Here is an 18,659-nt window from a genome sequence, read left to right on the forward strand (position 1 = left end):
GCTATTTTCAATTTCCAAGTACCCCGGCCACGATTTTTTTTTAATTGCTAATTTATGAAAGAATTTGCATTCCATTGTTGTTCACGCTTTAAAAGTTCTCGGTTGAAAAATGCTAAATGACCATTTGCCTTCTTTTTTTGTGAACTGCCCATTAATCTACCTTGCTTATTTTCTATTAGCCTATTAAAATTTTTAAAATACTAATTTGCAAATGATCTTTATATAATAGGGATATTAATGATCTCATAAATATGTTTTCCCCATTTTCCTTTCAATTTTGTTGATTTTTCAAGTCTTGCTTTTTGTCCAATTTTAAATTTTTCTGTATTTAAATATATCAAACTTGTCTCATGACTTATGACTTTGTTCCTACACTGAGAAAAGCCTTCCCTTCACAGTGATAAAATGTACATTCATATTCTTATATCTTTACACTCTGATAGATTGACACTATATATATTTACGTACATTCATGTAGTATGTTTATGTACATAAATATATACAGTATCCCTTCACCTCCCTCCCTCCCTCCTCTCGATGGCCAGTGTCTTATTTTAAGCACCAAGCATTTACCACCTGAGCTACTGTCCATTTCTATTCCCAGTGGCTTGCTGACCACACTTCACACTACTACAGCAACAACCTCTTCAAAACTGGAAAAATGAACATAATGCTGTCTCGCTTAAAGTCCTTGTAATTGAGATTGCCTATGCTTAGAAAGCCTTGCTTTCAAGATTGGCCCTTGGCTGGCATCTTGGAACTTGGACATGGAGAAGGTTTCCGTCACCCTCACTGAAGACAGAGGCTCGCTGACGGACAAGAGCAGCTCACTGTGCCTAAACAGTTTGTGCAAAAGACATGGCTTAAGGCTGCACCATGGCGGAACAGCTGCTTTCCTTATTAGAGTTTAAAATTTCAATACATGCTAGTCAGAGGGCGCCTAGGTAACTTGTCTCCCAAAAAAATCCCTGGCCAATGAGTCTCTAACAAGCTTCCCTGGTGGACAATGTTTCATACATGTTGCTGTAATTTGATGTGGGGGAAATTAAGCACATCCGCTCCACTGAGAAAGAACTCCTGGAAGCTCATGCCTGGTTTCCTTGGGACTTCACCCAATGCACCTTTTCCCTCTGCTGATTTCGCTTTTGTACTTCACTGTAATAAATCATAGCCATGTTGAGTCCTGTGAGCCCTCCTAGTGAATCATAAACCTGGTCTTGGGGAATCCCAGCAGAGAGTGAGTATGAGAGAGAGTTTCACAGACAGCAAAACTAAAATCCCATGAACAACCTATATAGTAAAACTAGACCATTGGGTATCCCCATGACCCTGAAATACACACTACTAAGTCAAATAATTGACATCCACAGTCCTTCAGACTATTAGTTACCTATGCAGGAAGAATTAGAAGGAAATTATAGAGCCTGAGATGGATCTGAGAACAAGAAAAGTCCCAAATAGCTAAAAGGTATTCACAGGAAAGCATGGTGGCCAATTTGACAACAGCAGCTAAGCTAGGAATATCCACTGCATTAGTGGGGCTGTGCAAGAGGTTTACAGGAAGGTCTGAAGGGCTAAAGCAGTTTGGCTCCAATGAAGTCCCCAAACTGAGCAGCCAAAGCACCTCCTGCCCAGATCAGGGCATCATACTGAGCAGACACTACTAAGAGTGGAAGCAAACCTGAATAGGTTGCAATCAACAGAGCTGAAAGAAAGTGAAAGTTCGCATACAAGTAAAGGAGTTGAATGAAGCCAGGCAACCTCAGAAAAGAAAGAAAAGATACCCTCTAAATGCCATCTCTGGCTAGGGAAATTAACTTCACAGTAAACTCCACACAAAGTTATTTGGACAACAAAGCAAACAGGAAGAAAGACATGACCCAAAAGACAATAAAATGATACAAGACATTAAAAAGCAACATAAATCAGAATTAGAAAATTCAGAAATGAGATGTCAAAACTTGGAAAAGAATTTGAAATTTTAATTATTTTTAAAATGAAGGTTTTTATACATTTTTTAACAGAATGAATAAATACAAAAAATAATACCTTAAAGATAGGTAAAAAGGAAAGAATTTTTAAAAATCAAAAATAAGGAAAAAAGTTAAAAATGGCTTGCATGTAGTCAATCACAGAAGAAGTTCCAACAAAGAAAAAACAAAGAAAATGTGAGCCTGCTACTGAATTACACTGAAAGAGAATTTGTAATCTCAAAGAAAAAGTCAAAAGCAGAAAACATATATTTATGGAAACAATGTTAACATATGATACTCACTGTAATTATAAAAATTTGGAAAATACCTAAAATACAGGAATGTTTAAATAAATGGTGATGGGAGTTCCCATCATGGCACGGCAGCAACGAATCCAACTAGTAACCATGAGGTTGCAGGTTCAATCCCTGGCCTTGCTCACTGGGTTAAGGATCCAGCGTTGCCGTGATCTGTGGTGTAGGTTGCAGAAGCGGCTCAGATCTGGTGTTGCTGTGGCTGTGGTGTAGGCCAACAGCTGTAGCTCCAATTCGACCCCTAGCCTAGGAACCTCCGCCTGTTGCAGGTGTGGCCCTAATAAGCAACAACAACAAAAAAGAACACATAAATAAATGATGGCATTCAAACAATGGAATATTATGTACCCATTAAAAATTATAATTATGAAGGCTAGTAATACAAGAATACCTGGGATAGAACACTTATAAGAAAAGGCAAAATCAACTATAATAAAAATTTTTTCAAATTACTTATATTTAAAAAAAAAGAAAAGAAAAGCAAAAGCAGAAAACAAGATTGGACCAAGAGAATATATGGAAGGAAGACAGAGCTTTATAGAGAAATCACAAGAAAACATTGTTCGAATCACTTCATACTAAAGAAAATTTAGAAGAGAAAAACAAAAGGAAAAAAATTACACCTTAAGAAGTAATACATGGAGTTCCCATTGTGGCACAGTGATTAACGAATCTGACTGGGAACCATGAGATTGCCGGTTCAATTCCTGGACTTGCTCAGTGGGTTAAGGAGCTGGTGTTGCCGTTAGCTGTGGTGTACGTCACAGGTGCAGCTCGGATCCCGCGCTGCGGTGGCTCTGGTGTAGGCCGGCAGCTACAGCTCCGACTGGACCCCTGGGAACCCTGGGAACCTGGGAACCTCCATATGCCGGGGGAAAGCGGCCCTCGAAAAGGCAAAAAGACAAAAAAAAAAAAAAAAAGTAATACAGGAGTTCCCGTTGTGGCACAGAGGAAACAAATCCAACTAGGAACCATTAGGTTGCGGGTTCGATCCCTGGCCTTGCTCAGTGGGTTGGGGATCCAACGTTGCTATGAGCTGTGGTGTAGGCTGCAGACATGGCTTGGGGATTCTGTGTTGCTGTTGCTGTGGGGTAGACTGGCAGCTGTAGCTCTGATTTGACCCATAGCTTGGGAACTTCCATATGCTGCAAGTATGGCTCTAAAAAGCAAAAAAAAAAAAAAAAAGATATACAAGTTTATTTCATGCCAGCACGTCAGTTATAAAACTGCTCAAGAACATAATAGAAAGGCTAGAAAAGTATACAAATTCTAAGGAAATACATTTAGAGAATCAAGGACACACTATACCACAGTATACAGAGTATACAATTATATACCAATGTATCCCATATAACCTAAAGGAAACCACTATTCTAGATATAAAGCTTTGTAATCAAACTTTTTGACTGCCAAAGTTCAAGTACAAACAAAATCAGTCAACCAAGTCAACTAAATCAGAATTAAACTCATTCTTTTTTTTCCTTTTTGATAGGCAAGGAATAGATTTATTAAGATAGGACGCTTGTGAGAGATGCAAGTGGGCAGGCAAGGAGGCCCTGCCACCGGATCCGGTGGGCTAGTTTTATTATCCAAGGGCTAAATTCATTCTTGATAAAATAATTATTTTTAAAATGTGGTAATAATTATTTATACTTCCAGATTTCTGTACTCAAAAAGCTTATTAATATAAAATCTCTACCTAAAATGTCAAAAATTTCACTGAAGAAAATGAACTTATTGAACATGCACTGAAAAATGTTATATTTAAAATATCAAAGATACTACATTTAAAGATCATTTTAAAATCAAAGGAAGCAATAAAATGCACCCACTTTTTAACTGCTTTCAAAAGGGCTATGGTCTGAGAAAGGCAATACAGGTTAACCTATGTGTGAACCTCTGCTGTTGAACTTGCCAAATAGCAACTTGCAATTATAATCTAAGGAGTCTGTCAGCCCTGGCAGCTCTTGCAGAAGCAGTAAGGCTCTTTTTCCCCTGAAGATAGACACTGTGATCCACAAAAAAACTAACAGCTTCAATTCAGCTCAGACACTTCAAAGTAAGATTCTAAACATATTCAGGCAAGCTCATTTCCAATATGAAATTCAGCATAATGCAGATTTAGTAGGACTCCATGGTTTAGTAGGACTTTTGCTAGGAAATCAACTTGATTTTTAAAGATTTCAAATTCTTGTTTGTTCGCAGAAACAAAAATAGAAAATTTTAACTCAATCATAAGATGAACGCTGGCGTTCTGTACACTGACAGACTCCTTGGTTTGATCCAAGACTGAAGTCAAGGAGAAATTCTGTCAGCAGCTAAGGACCTCTGTTCAGCCCTGAATGGGTTTTTCCTCGATATGCAGTCCTTGCCCCTATACTTGCACTAGTAAGTGTATAAAGGTATATAGTTAGTTATATTACCCCTAGGTTTTATTAATTATTGTTAGTATATTATGAAGTGTTGAACACAGTGCACCCTTAAAGCTTTCCACTTATCTTCACTCCAAAAATCTGAACATACGAGCAACATACACAGGAGCTCATTGTTTGATGGTGAGATTTAAAGGTTAATATACCACCCCCCAGCAAAAAAAGACAGACAAAACCTTGTGTAAGCAAAACATGCATCACACATACAACGTTGCCACAACTATAAAATGGCATAAGCACTTTTAAAACTTTTGGGCAATTTTTAGCGAAGTAAAACTTAATGCCTACCCTAAGACCCGGCAATTTCGCTGCTGAGCATTTACTCAAGAGAAATGAAAACATATCCACAAAAAGACTTATACAAGAATATTCGTAGTAGCTATTCTCACAATAGCTAAAAACTAGAAACAGCTCATATGTTCATCAACAACAGCATGGATAAATAAATTGTGGCATATCCATACAATGGAACACTGTGCAGCAGTAAAACAGTATGAATCACTATTCTGTGAAACATAGCAAACATAATGAAAACTAGAAGAAATCAGACACATATAATTCTTTTAAGAAATATGAGCTAGTGGGAGCTCCCTTTGTGGCTCAGCAGGTTATAAACCCAACTAGTGTCCATAAGGATGCAGGTTCGATCCCTGGCCTTGCACAGCAGGTTAAGGATCCAGCATTGCCCTGAGCTGTGGTGTAGGTCACAGACACAGCTTGGATCCGGAGTTGCAGTGGTTGTGGCACAGGCTGGCAGCTGCAGCTCTGATTCAGCCCCTAGCCTGTGAACTTCCTTATGCCACATGTGTGGCCCTAAAAAGTGAAAGAAAAAAAAAAAACAAAAAGAAGAAAGAAAGAAATATGAGCTAGTGACTGGAATAGGTTAAGAGGGAGTCCTTTGTTATGCCAGAAATGTTCTCTATCTTAATTTTGGCAGTATGCAGTTACATAGGTTTATGTATATACAAAAATTCATCAAGCTGTATATTTAAGATGTGTGTATTTTATTATCTGTAAGTTATCTCAATTTTTAAAACGTTAATATTTTGTATATAAGGCCAAGAGCAATAAGTAAACCTAACATTTTCAGTACTATTCTTTATTTATTTATTTATTTTTTTTTTTAGTCTTTTGTCTTTTTAAGAGGTTCCCAGGCTAGGGGTCGAATCGGAGCTACAGCTGCTGGCCTACACCACAGCTTGCAGCAACGCTGGACCCTTAACTCACTGAGCAAGGCCAGGGTTCGAACCTGAAACCTCATGGTTCCTAGTTGGATTCATTTCTGCTGCACCACGACGGGAACTCCCTATTCTTTTTTTTAATTCTATGAATTTTATTGTATTTATAGTTGTACAACCATCATCACACCTAATTTTAGAGCATTTCCATCCCAAGCCCTCAAGAACTACTCTTCAATTTCTAGTTTTAATAAGAAAACTCTCTAGAAAAAAATAATAAAAACTGAAATCTAAGAATTTCCATGGTAGTATCTGACCTAATAATATTTATGTTACTAAAAATTCAACCCAGAATTTATAAATCTGAATTTGTCAGGCTTCTAATATACTGAAGAAGATAATGATTACTCTACTTCTTTAACAAGCAACTCTGAATGCTAGATAAGATCTTTCTTCCCCAATAGTTCCAACATGGGCTTAGGTTTTGTCTCCATTATCAAAATACAAATGATAACAAAAAAATTACTTCCTGCTTTTATGGCATTTTTAATACATTCTTGGTGCAAATCACTTATTCCCATCCATAAAATGCAGAAAGTGAGATTACCTCTAAAGGCTTCTTTTCAATTCAAGGATTCTATGATTCTGACATTCAATTTATAAAAAAGCTCTGACCAGTAGTTCCCATCATGGCTGAGCAGTTAACGAACCCGACTAGCATCCATGAGGATGCAAGTTTGATCCTTGGCTTTGCTCAGTGGGTTAAGTATCCAGCACTGCTATGAGCTGTGGTGTGGGTCGCAGATGCTACTTGGATCCCGCATTGCTGTGGCTGTGGCGTAGGCCAGCAGCTACAGCTCCAGTTGGACCCCTAGCCTGAGAACCTCCATATGACTTGGGTGCAGCCCTAAAAAGACCAAAAAAAAAAAAAAAACTCTGAGCTTCTGACCACTTCCCTAAATGCCTTCCAAAATAAAAGTCAAACCTTTGGTCTGGCATTCAAAATCCCACATCAACACTATGTTCCTGCTGACCTTTCTTCCTTACTTTTTAGGACTGCACCTGTGGCGTATGGAAGCTCCTGGGCTAGGGGTTAAATCAGAGCTGCAGCTGGCAGCCTACACCAGAGTCACAGCAACATCAGATCCAAGCCGGATCTATGACCTACACAGCAGCTTGCAGCAACGCCTGATCCTTAACCCACTGAGAGAGGTCAGGGATTGAAACTGCATCCTCATGGATACTATGTCAGGTTCTTAACACACTGAACCACAATGGAAACTCCTCCTGCTTACCCTTCTCAATTTTCTCTCACATCAGCCCTATATGAAACTATACACCTTCCTTTCTCCTTGTTTTTGTTCCTATGATTTAAATTCACTCTTACACAAGAATTAAAAATCTATATTATCAACTTTATTTTGAATAAACCCATACTGTACCTGGTTACTACCATGGCCAAAAGGAGTACTAGATAAATTAGTGGTTACACTGTGCAAAATAATTTCACCACTGAGAGATCCAGAAGCAATGTAGCAATCATTCCAATTATATGTTACACAAGTTACTTCATCTTTATGATCCTGAATGAAAGAAATGAAAGTAAATACAGTGCTATACAACCTTCAAAGAGCACATTTTCATGTTTTTGTAAATTGTATGTTTTGTTAAATACTATGTATTTGTCAATCTAATATCTGCTTTAACATTTTCCTCAAATAATCTAAAAAAAAAATTAGTCAAATGAGTAGTAAATTATCCGATCAACATCAAATCTTTTCAGGGAACAAAGATTTGTATTTCATAACCATAATAATGATTGGGCACTCTGAAACAAGACACCTAAAGGAAAGGTAATTTTCTAAATGGCATTCTACCTACCTTAAAGGATTCACTTCCACTGACAAGTAACATTTATTTCAAGTTGACTATTGTGAAAGTCCCGGCCTTGGAGAATATTAGTACACAGGTGAGAAGACAGGACATTTAAGTGAACATGCAAATGGCAGAATGAGTGCTAAATGAGTGGCAGAGACAAAGTGTCAGAGGAAAGAGAAAGACCAGAGCTGACAGAGGAAGCTTTGTGGAAGACACAAGGCTGGAGTTCAACCTTCAGCAGGAAATTAGGGGAAGGAGAAAGAAACCGACCCTGCAAAATGGAAAAGAGTGTAAAACAAAAGCCTCGAAGCCAGAATGAGCCAGACACAGTTGAGATTTGATGCTTCCATCTGCTGAGCACCAGCTAAGGTTAGGCATTTTACATATTACTATTAATCTTTATAACAATCACTTTCCCCAATTTATAGGCGCGTTAACCAAGGTTAAGAAACCTGTGTAACCTCACACACGTGTTAACAATGCGTGAAGGAAGGTGGCCCTCTAAGAATTTCAAATGATGGGAAGAAAATAACTATCTGGAGTAACTGAGAAAGCTTAGGATGGAAAAATGAGTAGAATTTTGCCATGTGGTAAGGAGGAGGGGAATGAGTGACACTCCTAAAATGTGTGACACTGTGTGACAAAACTGGCTACAGACTTCAGATCTCAATTCTTTACGATATTCTCTATTTAGACTCAGTATAGCCCCCTAAACAGCTTTAATTCAATTATTTCATAACTGACAAGACTGCACAATGAATAGATTATCTGCGTGCGGAGCTCATCTGCCATTACTAGTTGCTGGACACTGAACAAGTTCTGTACCACCTCAGCCTGAGTGTCTCCATTTGTACTCACGAATAATACTACCTGCTCTGCAGGGCTACTGAGATACACAGAACAAACATGACAGGCACAGTGGCCGGAATACCAAAGAACGCAGTAAAAGTGAAGTATGCTCGTTATTGGCAACTTTTTAATTTTCCTGAAGACTCTTCAAAGTTTAGCTAATACTTAAAATAATGAACTTCCAAAAGGAATATTTTAAACAGCAATCATAGACGTTATTTCAACTTAGCTAAGAGAAAACCATTCTTCTATATACTCTATCTCTAACAAGTAACTCAGTGACATTAAGATACACAACAAAACGATAATGATCTCTGGTATCCGCTTCAAAATGCTCTGAGAGTCTGAGGATGAGCGTGGATAAGCACACAAAGAAAACAATACTGGCCAAGAGCTGCTCATCACCGAAACTGATCGTGATGACCACACGGATAACGGGTTAAGGGAAGTTCTTTCTCTGTGTATAGGCGTGTGTGTGTGTGTGTGTGTGTGTATGTGTGTGTGTGTGTGTGTGTGTGTGTATTCATACACACACATACACATATGTTTAAAATTTTGCATATTAACTTTTTAAAAAGACACGAAAATTAAAAGTAATTTTAAAGAACTTCCAAATATTAAAAGGACACAATAATAAAAAAGAGAAGTCCAAAAAAAAAAAGTCACAACCAGAGGCTTCCATGATGTTTACTTTCATTTTCTGAAACGGCAAAAAGCTAACTATTTAAAGAAACACTGATTGTAAAGAGTTAATTATTTTTGGAGTTGCCATTGTGGCTCAGTGGTTAGCGAACTTGACCAGCATCCACGAGGATGCGGGTTCGATCCCTGGCCTTGCTCAGTGGGTTAAGGATCCAGCGTTGTGAGCTGTGGTGTAGGTCGCAGACGCACCTGGGATCTGGCGTTGCTATGGCTCCAGCGTAGGCTGGTAGCTACAGTTCCAATTGGACCCCTATTCTGGGAAACTCCATGTGCCACAGGTGTGGCCCCAAAAGTCAAAAAGACCAAAAAAAAAAAAAAAAGTAAATTATTTTAGAAACATTTCATTATCAAGATAAAAATATACACACACAAAAATAATACAAACAGTAGTAAAGAATTAAGAAGCCAAATTCCCAACTCTGATTGCTAGATTGAAGACTGTCATCCCAAAACCACTGTAATTTTTTCAAAGTGCCTTAAAAAGATTTCTGGTTGACAACAAACCTTTTCTTTCACTTTCTTTTTTTTTTTTAAATGAAAGAAGTGGTTCACTTGAACAAGAGTAGAACAAAGTGGAAAAAATAATGTTTTAAACACCAGCAATATATCAATATAGTGACATACATGGAGGGGAAGATAAACCAAAAAACCTTAAGTTTTTAGCTAAACAGCATCTTTTCCCTAACAAATCTCACTTCAATTCTGAAGAAGCTTATTTTTATCATAAAAAGTTAACATTAAAAGTCTGATAACCAGTCCTAATAAACACATTGTGGGATATCCATTTCTGTAAGGATTAAAAGAAAAAAAAGGTTGCTTACCTTAAGAGATCGATGAACTCTTTTTGATTTTAAATCCCAAATATTAACTGTGTTATTCAGGCCTCCACTTACCAAATACATAGATGTTGAATTTAAACTGACACATGTCTGCTTTTGCTATTAAAAAAAAAAAGTCTCATTAATATAACAGAGCCCAGGAGTTCCCGTTGTGGCTCAGAGGAAACGAATCGGACGAAGAACCATGAGGTTGTGGGTTCGATCCCTGGCCTCACTTAGTGGGCTAAGGATCCGGAATTGCCGTGAGCTGTGATATAGGTCACAGACACAACTCGGATCTGGCATTGCTGTGGCTCTGGCATAGAGTGGCAGCTACGGCTATGATTCGACCCCTAGCCTGGGAGCCTCCATGTGCCAAGGGTGTGGCCCTAAAAAACAAAAAAATTAAAAAACTTAAAAAAATAATAAAATAAATTTAACAGAGCCTAGAGCTAACTTTCAAGTCTCATCCAACACTTAAAACTAAGCGCATGACGGGAGTTCCTGTTGTGATTCAGTGGGTTGAGAACCCGACTAGAATCCATGAGAATGCAGGTTCGATCCCTGGCCTCGCTCAGCAGGTTAAGGATTCAGCACTGCCGCAAACTGCAAAGTAGATTGCAGATGCAGCTTGATCCTGCATTGCTGTGGCTCTGGTGTAGGCCAGGAGCTGTAGCTCCAGTTCGACCCCTAGCCTGGGAACTTCCATATGCCTCAGGTGCAGCTGTAAAAAGAAAAAAAAAAAATGTATCAGGAGCACATTACATCAATGTTTTGGCATAGCCACTATAATTCTCTTGCAGGCAACATTCTAGGGACGAACTTAGGTCTAAACAGACTAACTAACCAGATTCTAAATTTTATTAGTGTACAAAATGATGACAATTCATAATGATTTAGAGCCTGCTATGAAAACTTTGAAATTTAAAAAAAGAACAAGCTATCAACTACTTGTATCTTTTTTATTTAGACCTTATCTTATTTAAAATGGAAACAACTTTCCAGAAATGTGTGACTGGAAATGAGGACGGCAGCATCAACCTGAATCAGAGGGATTAACTTATAAAACAAAAGGGTAAAAATACACAGTAAGAATTTCATTTAAATGCTCTGGAACCAAAGCTCTTTCTGACAAAGTCATCCTGTTACAGAAGAGCTTGAGAAGGCTCAGGCAGTACCAGGTGGACAGGAGCTAAAGCAGAAGGCTACCATCAGGTAAGGGTCTTTACCGGACGGTCCTGAGCCCAGTGTCATTAAGGGTAGAGCTACGTGATTAGGACTCTTATGGTCAACTCAACCCAGGGACCTTGGTGGAACACGGTCTTAAAAAACCATAGCAATACCAGGGAACCTCCCACAAAGAGAAATGGAGAAAGTAATTGCCTAGTTGAGGAAATCTAAGTCCTTGACGGGCTCCCCTGGGATCCAATGTTATTTTGCCTAAAGATGTTTCAGAAAGCACACTTATTTCACCCTCAAGTGTCACTGTATTATTTTTAACTCAGGTTAAGAATAATACTTGTAAACACCTTTATATCTAGTTGTGAGCACCATAATAAATAAGCAATTACCACCCGAGCAGACCTAAGATTTTAAAAGTTAAGAGAAAAATCACTTACCCCTTCACCCAGCTCTAAAAGTGGAACAGGTTTACATTTGCAACTTGAAACGACTATTTTATCGCCACTGGAAGATGCTGTCACTAGGAAGTTATCTAAATGAAGAGTTATGGAGCATCAAACAATTCATGAGCAGCTCTAGCACCCAACTATCATTATAGGAATTGTGATGATAAAGGCAAGCACTTTAAACTAAGAGACACACAACAAACATAGCTTATACATTAGCTTTCAAAAACGGCTCGGGTTACTAATTACTAAGACTAATTCTCTTTACTATTACTGCAGGGAAGAACTATCCTTCTGGCTTTGCCATCACTTGAAAGCTATTTAACCCCCTGTGAAATAATACTCCATGTTCAAAGAGTAGGCCAGAAGGTCTAATTTTATCCTTCAAGAATGAGAGCATGGTAAAAGCTACATCAGGCAAATATCAATCAGCCTTTTCATCTATAAACACTGTTTAAGATAGTTATTTAGTAACAGGGCTTGATACCAACTTTAGCTAGGAAACAAATATCCAGGTTAGTCTCCTATTTTTCCACTAAAAAAATAAAGCCTGCTGTTTTCTCAGGACTGGGATTTTTACAATAAAGTGTTTCAATCTTAAATGTGTTGAGAATATTACAGTATATGTAGCAAATATAAATACGTGTGGTTACATAGCAACTATGTTTGAAAGAGCTTTAACTATTTCAATTGAATTAAACTTAAATTATTTAAAATAATTTAAATTATTAAAATATTTAAAAATTAAACAATTTAAACTTATATTTACCTCATTTTACATAAATTATAAGTGAAAGAATCAGTAAACACAAAACAATGTTTTAAAACCAGAATGACTAAACAAAATAACCAAAAACAAGTATGATTTTGAGAGTCAAATTAAAATGGCAGAAGTTTAAATTATGCTTTTAACAAACGAAGTCCTAACTGCATTACTTTTTGGATGATTTATGGCACATTCAGATATTTTGTGACCAAACACTGGACTGTAACTTTATTATGATATATGATTCAAACAAAATCACTTCTACTTACCTAGATATTACAGCATTGAGAAAAATACATCATTCCCCTTCCCTTGACTTCTTCCTATGTTTATTGCTACTTGTCTCCTTAGAATATAGAAAAGAAGGACTGAAAGAAGATAATACAAGAAGGTTCTCTAGTTACTCCTTTAATTTCTCCTAAGTGTTATAAGCTATGCGAAAGTGAGGAGCATTGCCTAGAGGACCAAAGAAACCAAAAATAAGACAACTAATCTCCCTGATACCACACCGTCAAGCCTGTCCCTAGAATCCGTGCTCAGTGATCCCCAGATCTCTGAGTCTGGGAATGCCTGGGTCTTCAGCGATTAACCTGCATGGAATGCATCAAAGCCTCAACAGGAATAAGACTGCACAAGGGTTTCCAGTGCACACGTACTTACTTGTACAAGAAAACTACACAGAAATAAGACTGGTGTCTAAAAGTCACTGGACACCATCACAGAGTCACATTGGTTTTGTCCATAGACCATTACATGGTTTATCAGTAAATGCCAACTCCTAATCAAACTCCTTAAAATAAAAATAATCGATCTTAAGGGTTGCTACTTTTATGCAGGAACAATGAAAATTAAGCGCTAAACATAATAAAAATCTAATAATAGATCTAATAATAGAGGCAACCTCACATACTTGTCCCTCTTTTTGAAACATTTCCCCCATTATACATCTGGTGAGTCCTTCAAAAATGTAGTCCCTTCACCGTAAGTTTGATTAATAGAGCACCAAAGTAATTTATTTTGCTACTTTAATACAAAATTAAGGAATAATGAAGAGGTAAACTTAATTCAATAAGAAAATTTGTTATTTTTTTGTTATATATTTGCAAGAATAATTAGATTGTGCATGAAAACTTCTAATGTTTTGTTCATGAATCATTCCTACTTAAAAGCTTTGATATTTGTACTTTCATCAGGAAGCAGAATATTACTACTTTGATATTGATAAGATCAGACACATGTTAAAGCTCAATCTGTTAAGAAATAATATATAAGTTCCACAAAAGAATGACTATTTCTAGCATACCAAGTATATAAAATATTTTGACACAAAAGGTAGTAAGAGTACTGTGTACTCAGAGTACTCAACTGGGGTGCTTCTGGCCCCCAGGTGACATTTGGCAATTCAGGAGACGTTTTTAGCTGTCACCAGTGGGGCTATCAGCATCTTGGTGAAGCCAGGAAGGCTTCTCAACATCCAACAATGCACAGGGCAGCCCCCATAACAAAGCATTATCTGGCCCCAAATGTCAAGAGTACAATGTTGAGAAATCCATATTTATGAGTTCACTGAACCCAGATCTAGGAACTTACTAAGACAAGGAAGGTGTGAATCAGAAAAACAAAAACCTTAGGAAAAGTCAATCTAGACAATTTCCCTTGTCTTTTTGGGAAAGGAGACTATTTTCATCACGGAGAAGAGAAATTAAGAGAGTACATCAGTAAGCTGGGAACAGCAGACAATTTTTATCTCCTCCCTCAACCTTTGCTTCTGCCTTCAAGTTCTGTCTGTAACCTCCAGACCAGACCCACAAATATCTAAATGTAGCTGCAAAAAGTCACTCTGCAACCTTTCACAATTTTTCCCACCATTACGTACCTTATTCCATTTGATTCAATAACAAATTTTTGGAGTTCCCATCGTGGCTCAGGGGTTAACAAACCCAACTAGTATCCATGAGGATGCACGTTTGATCCCTGGCATTGCTCAGTGGGTTAAGGATCTGGCATTGCCATGAGCTGTGGTGTAGGTCACAGATGCGGCTCTGTGGCTGTGGGGTAGGACAGTGGCTACAGCTCTGATTCAACCCCTAGCCTTGGAACCTCCATAAACCGCAGGTGCAGCCCCCCAAAAAAAAGTAAAAATAAAAAAATAACAAATTGTTGATAACCAAACTAATTCTATGGTCTGCCTCTAGTAGCTAACATATATTTCCTTTTTTTTTTTTTTCCGCTTTTGTCTTTTTAGGGCTGCACCCATGGCATGTGGAGGTTCCTAGGCTGGGGGTTGAACTGGAGCTGTAGCTGCCAGTCTACGCCACAGCCACAGCAATGCAGGATCCGAGCCATGTCTGTAACCTACACCACAGCTCATGGCAATGCAGGATCCTTAACCCACTAAATGAGACCAAGGATCCAACCTGCTTCCTCATGGATACTAGTCGGGTTCTTTACCACTGAGCCACCGCGTGAACTCCCTAACATATATTTTTAAAAGCAATGCTTTTCCATGTTGTGGCTTGCAAATAAAAAATTTTTAAATGAAACCAATGGAGAGTATCAGTGTGCATTCATATGATATACTGTGCATTAAATTCCTATTTCACTTTATCTTTCACAGCTATGCCAAATGTTTCTCTTTATGGGTCACATGCAAAAGTTTCATTGATAGTGGTTATTTAAACTAGCAAAAACTGGTTGTTTAAAAAAGAAAAGGATACTATTGCTGCTCCAACACACTGAGCTGATTCCATGTGGTGATGTGTGTGGGTTGAATTTATCCACCAGTGTCATAGATGAAGCATCCCATATTTTAACATCATCTCCTGATGAAGCAAATCTGAGGTTTTCCTGCATGACTGCACCTACAGTTTAAAACAACAGATTTTACGTTTTTTAATTTTTATTTATTTATTTATTTATTTTGTTTTGTTTTGTTTTAGGGCTGCACTGCAGCATATGGAAGTTCCCAGGCTAGGGGTCTAATGGGAGCCACAGCTGCCAGCCTACACCACAGCCACAGCAACTCGGGATCCAAGCCCCATCTGCAACCTACACCACAGCCCAAGGCAACGCCGGATCCTTAACCCACTGATCGAGGCCAGGGATTGAACCCAAGTCCTCATGGATCCTGGTTCGGTTCATTAACCACTGAGCCACGAAGGGAACTCCTAAAACAACAGATTTTAAAAGCAATTAAGAATTCCTGGTACGGACAGTGCGAGCGTGCAGCTAAGTGTACGTGATGTCACAGACAGGGTCCCAAGTCATCAACAAAACATCACATTGATGAGTATCCTCAATTTCAGAGGCGAAGTTAAAGGCATAATAAATCACAGGCCCTTTCATTCCCAAGAATGTGTTTATAAAGAGGCTACAAGTTTTGGAGTCCCCGTCGTGGCGCAGTGGTTAACGAATCCGACTAAGGACCATGGGGTTGTGGGTTTGATCCCTGGCCTTGCTCAGTGGGTTGGGGATCCGGCGTTGCCGTGAGCTGTGGTGCGGGTTGTAGACACGGCTCAGATCCTGCGTTGCCGTGGCTGTGGCACAGGCTGGTGGCTACAGCTCCGATTCCACCCCCTACCCTGGGAACCTCCATATGTCCCGGGAGCGGCCCTAGAAAAAGTAAAAAGACAAAAGAAGAGAGGCTAAAAGTTTTGTTAACTAGAAAAGTCACTTATGTGATTCATTATGCTTCACTCATCACGTAAATACCATTCTACTAAAAGCCGCTAGTCATCTGTTGAAATGTAGACAGTGTTTGGATTTGGTGCCTTAACATGTGGTAACGTGTCCTTTCCATTTCCTACTCAACAACAATTTAGTGCTGGAAAAGCATCTGTACATCCAGGAAACACCACTGAAAAACGTCTTTACTACAATCTTAGATCATTCCTGTGGAGCAGTTGTGGAGTAGCGGAAAGATCCCTGTAGCCTGGGCACAGAGGATGTGTCCAGAGTTAGTCACTTTGGCCAAGTCACCCAATGTCTGTTGGGAAGGGGACCACTGACCCACCAACCTCCACCTTCCCAGAACAGACACATTTAAGGGAGGGGCATTACATCAGCCTCTGGAAAAGGCGCCCATCAAAAGTGAGCTGTCAGGACACAAGGCGGTAAGAGCCCGCCAGCCCCAGATCTGGGGAGCACGGTTACAAGAAACAATTCCACTACGACACCTAGCTTAAACAAATAAAAGTTCTCCAACTTTCATTCACCCAAAAGGCACTTTACTTGCAGGAGTGTTGCTCAGCTGGGGTTATCTTGTAAAATGCATTCAAGCGCCGGCTAAAAGAGTCGGATTTGAGAGATTTACAAAAAGGAAGCGGGACTGTGGGCAAACGGCAAACTTTCCAGAGGCAGCGCAGACCCCAGAGCTGCCAACAACCTGCTCCCGTGAAGCCGGGCCACCTCTCGGGCTCGATCCGAGGCTGTCACAGGCGGGGGTGCACGACCCCGGCCCGCGGCTCCCGGGCACTTCCGCGCCAAACGCACCGCCGCGCCCCTGCCCCGCAAACGTCCCGAGCGCCCGGCCGGCCGGGGCTCTGGGGGCCCAGGGACCTCCGACCCGCCCCCTGCGGTGCCGGAGGGTGGTCAGGGGCCAAGAGACAGCAAGTACGTGGCGGGCGACGGCCCACTGCCCCCGGCCCTCCGAACCTCACCTCTCAGCCGCCGTAGACCGGGGGCATCGGACCGGCCCGCTCCGGCGCTGGGCTTCCGGCTCCCGCCTGGAGTGTTAAACTTCGGCGGCCGGAAGTCCCGCCCCCGCCTGGCGTCACCGGGAGAGGCACCGCCCGAAGCGGTGGCTCCGGCAGGCGGGCGGAGCCCGGGCTAGGGGCTGGGCCTAGGGCGGTGCTGGGGCTTGATGGGGGTCTTGACCCTAACCGCTGGGCGGTAATTGCCGGCCTCCTTCCCTCCACGCCCCAGCGAAGGAACTGGGGCCGGGCCGCTGCTGCCCTTTATCATCCATTTGTTCACTGACTGCCTACTGTGTGCCAAGGCCTTCGTTAGCCTCTGGGTGGGTGCACAGTGATGAGTTTAGCCTGGGAATACTGGGGTACAGTCAACTCTCGTGGTCCCTGGCCCAGCAGACGTTCATAAGTAATTCACACTTAAGTGAAAAGCGAAAACTGAATTGCGTACCAGATGCATGAAAGGGAAACGAACATGGATGTGGGTTTGGGAAAGGCTTCGCTAAAGAGGAAACCTGGGAGAGCTGATGATACCCAAAGCAATTTACAAACCAAGAGACATGCTAAAAAAGCTAAGAAATAACGGAAAGCATAAGCGAGCTATTCGACTTCAAAACCTACGATCTTTTTTCTGAATCATGCTGCGGGGTCAGGAACATCAAACACCATCTGGTTGGGAATTCTTTTGAAGGAGATGCTTCTCAGAGTGGAAAAAGGAGGAGGTGAATTAAGCTTTCATATGCCCACATGCCGCTTCTACCTGTGCGCTTTTTTTTTTTTTTTTTTTTTTTTGACAATTTTTGCTGAGAATCTTTGTAAAAATATAGGGCATTTCTGGAGTTCCTGTTGTTAAACAGCTCAGCAGGTTACCTCCTCTCTGTGAAAATGCAGGTTCCATCCTTGGCCTCACTCAGTGGTTTCAGGATCCTGCCTTGCTGTAAGCTGCAGCTAGGTCCCAGATGCAGCTGAGGTCAGGTGATGCTGGAGGCTGTGGCATAGGCAGCAGCTGCAGCTCTGATTAGATCCCTAACCTGGGAACTTCCATATACCGAAGGTGTGGCCATAATATATATATACACACACACAAACACACATACATATACACATATATATGTTATACATACTTATATAGATGTTATATATACTTATTATATATATTTTTATGTATATGGCATGTCTCCTAACTGTTGTTATTCTTTCAGCACAAGTACATACTCGGAGCACTTTTCTGAACTAGGTACATAAACCCCAGTTACTTGCACCAATATTGCAAATAACTGGAAAACTCTAATAAGTATAGAGCAGAAATTCTTTTCAGAACAGAAAAGTTGTTAAGATTGATGGGGAGCCTCAAAACAAGAAATTAAGGCAAGTAGCAACTTCCTTAATTGTATAGATTACAGTTCTTGAGGTTATAAAAGCAATTTTGACAG

At 40.0% G+C, this 18,659-nt stretch overlaps 1 protein-coding gene across 3 annotated transcripts in view; it reads right to left on the minus strand.

Annotated features, from left to right (window-relative positions):
- The window catches only part of NEDD1 (neural precursor cell expressed, developmentally down-regulated 1), a 43,458-nt gene extending 26,150 nt beyond the window's left edge, over positions 1-17,308 (minus strand). Inside the window, exons 1-5 of one of the 3 annotated variants that reach the window (XM_021092727.1) lie at positions 17,197-17,308; positions 15,256-15,399; positions 11,764-11,858; positions 10,148-10,264; positions 7,340-7,480 (exon numbers count right to left, since the gene is read on the minus strand). In XM_021092727.1, the coding sequence (XP_020948386.1) occupies positions 7,340-7,480; positions 10,148-10,264; positions 11,764-11,858; positions 15,256-15,391 (489 nt within the window). In that variant the 5' untranslated portion in view covers positions 15,392-15,399; positions 17,197-17,308. Of the gene's footprint in view, positions 1-7,339; positions 7,481-10,147; positions 10,265-11,763; positions 11,859-12,807; positions 13,562-14,414; positions 14,504-15,255; positions 15,400-17,196 lie in introns of those variants that run through there. The other 2 variants (XM_021092729.1, XM_021092728.1) reach the window with 2 other exon arrangements.

Source organism: Sus scrofa, chromosome 5, assembly GCF_000003025.6.
Source record: "Sus scrofa isolate TJ Tabasco breed Duroc chromosome 5, Sscrofa11.1, whole genome shotgun sequence".
NCBI lineage: Eukaryota > Metazoa > Chordata > Mammalia > Artiodactyla > Suidae > Sus > Sus scrofa.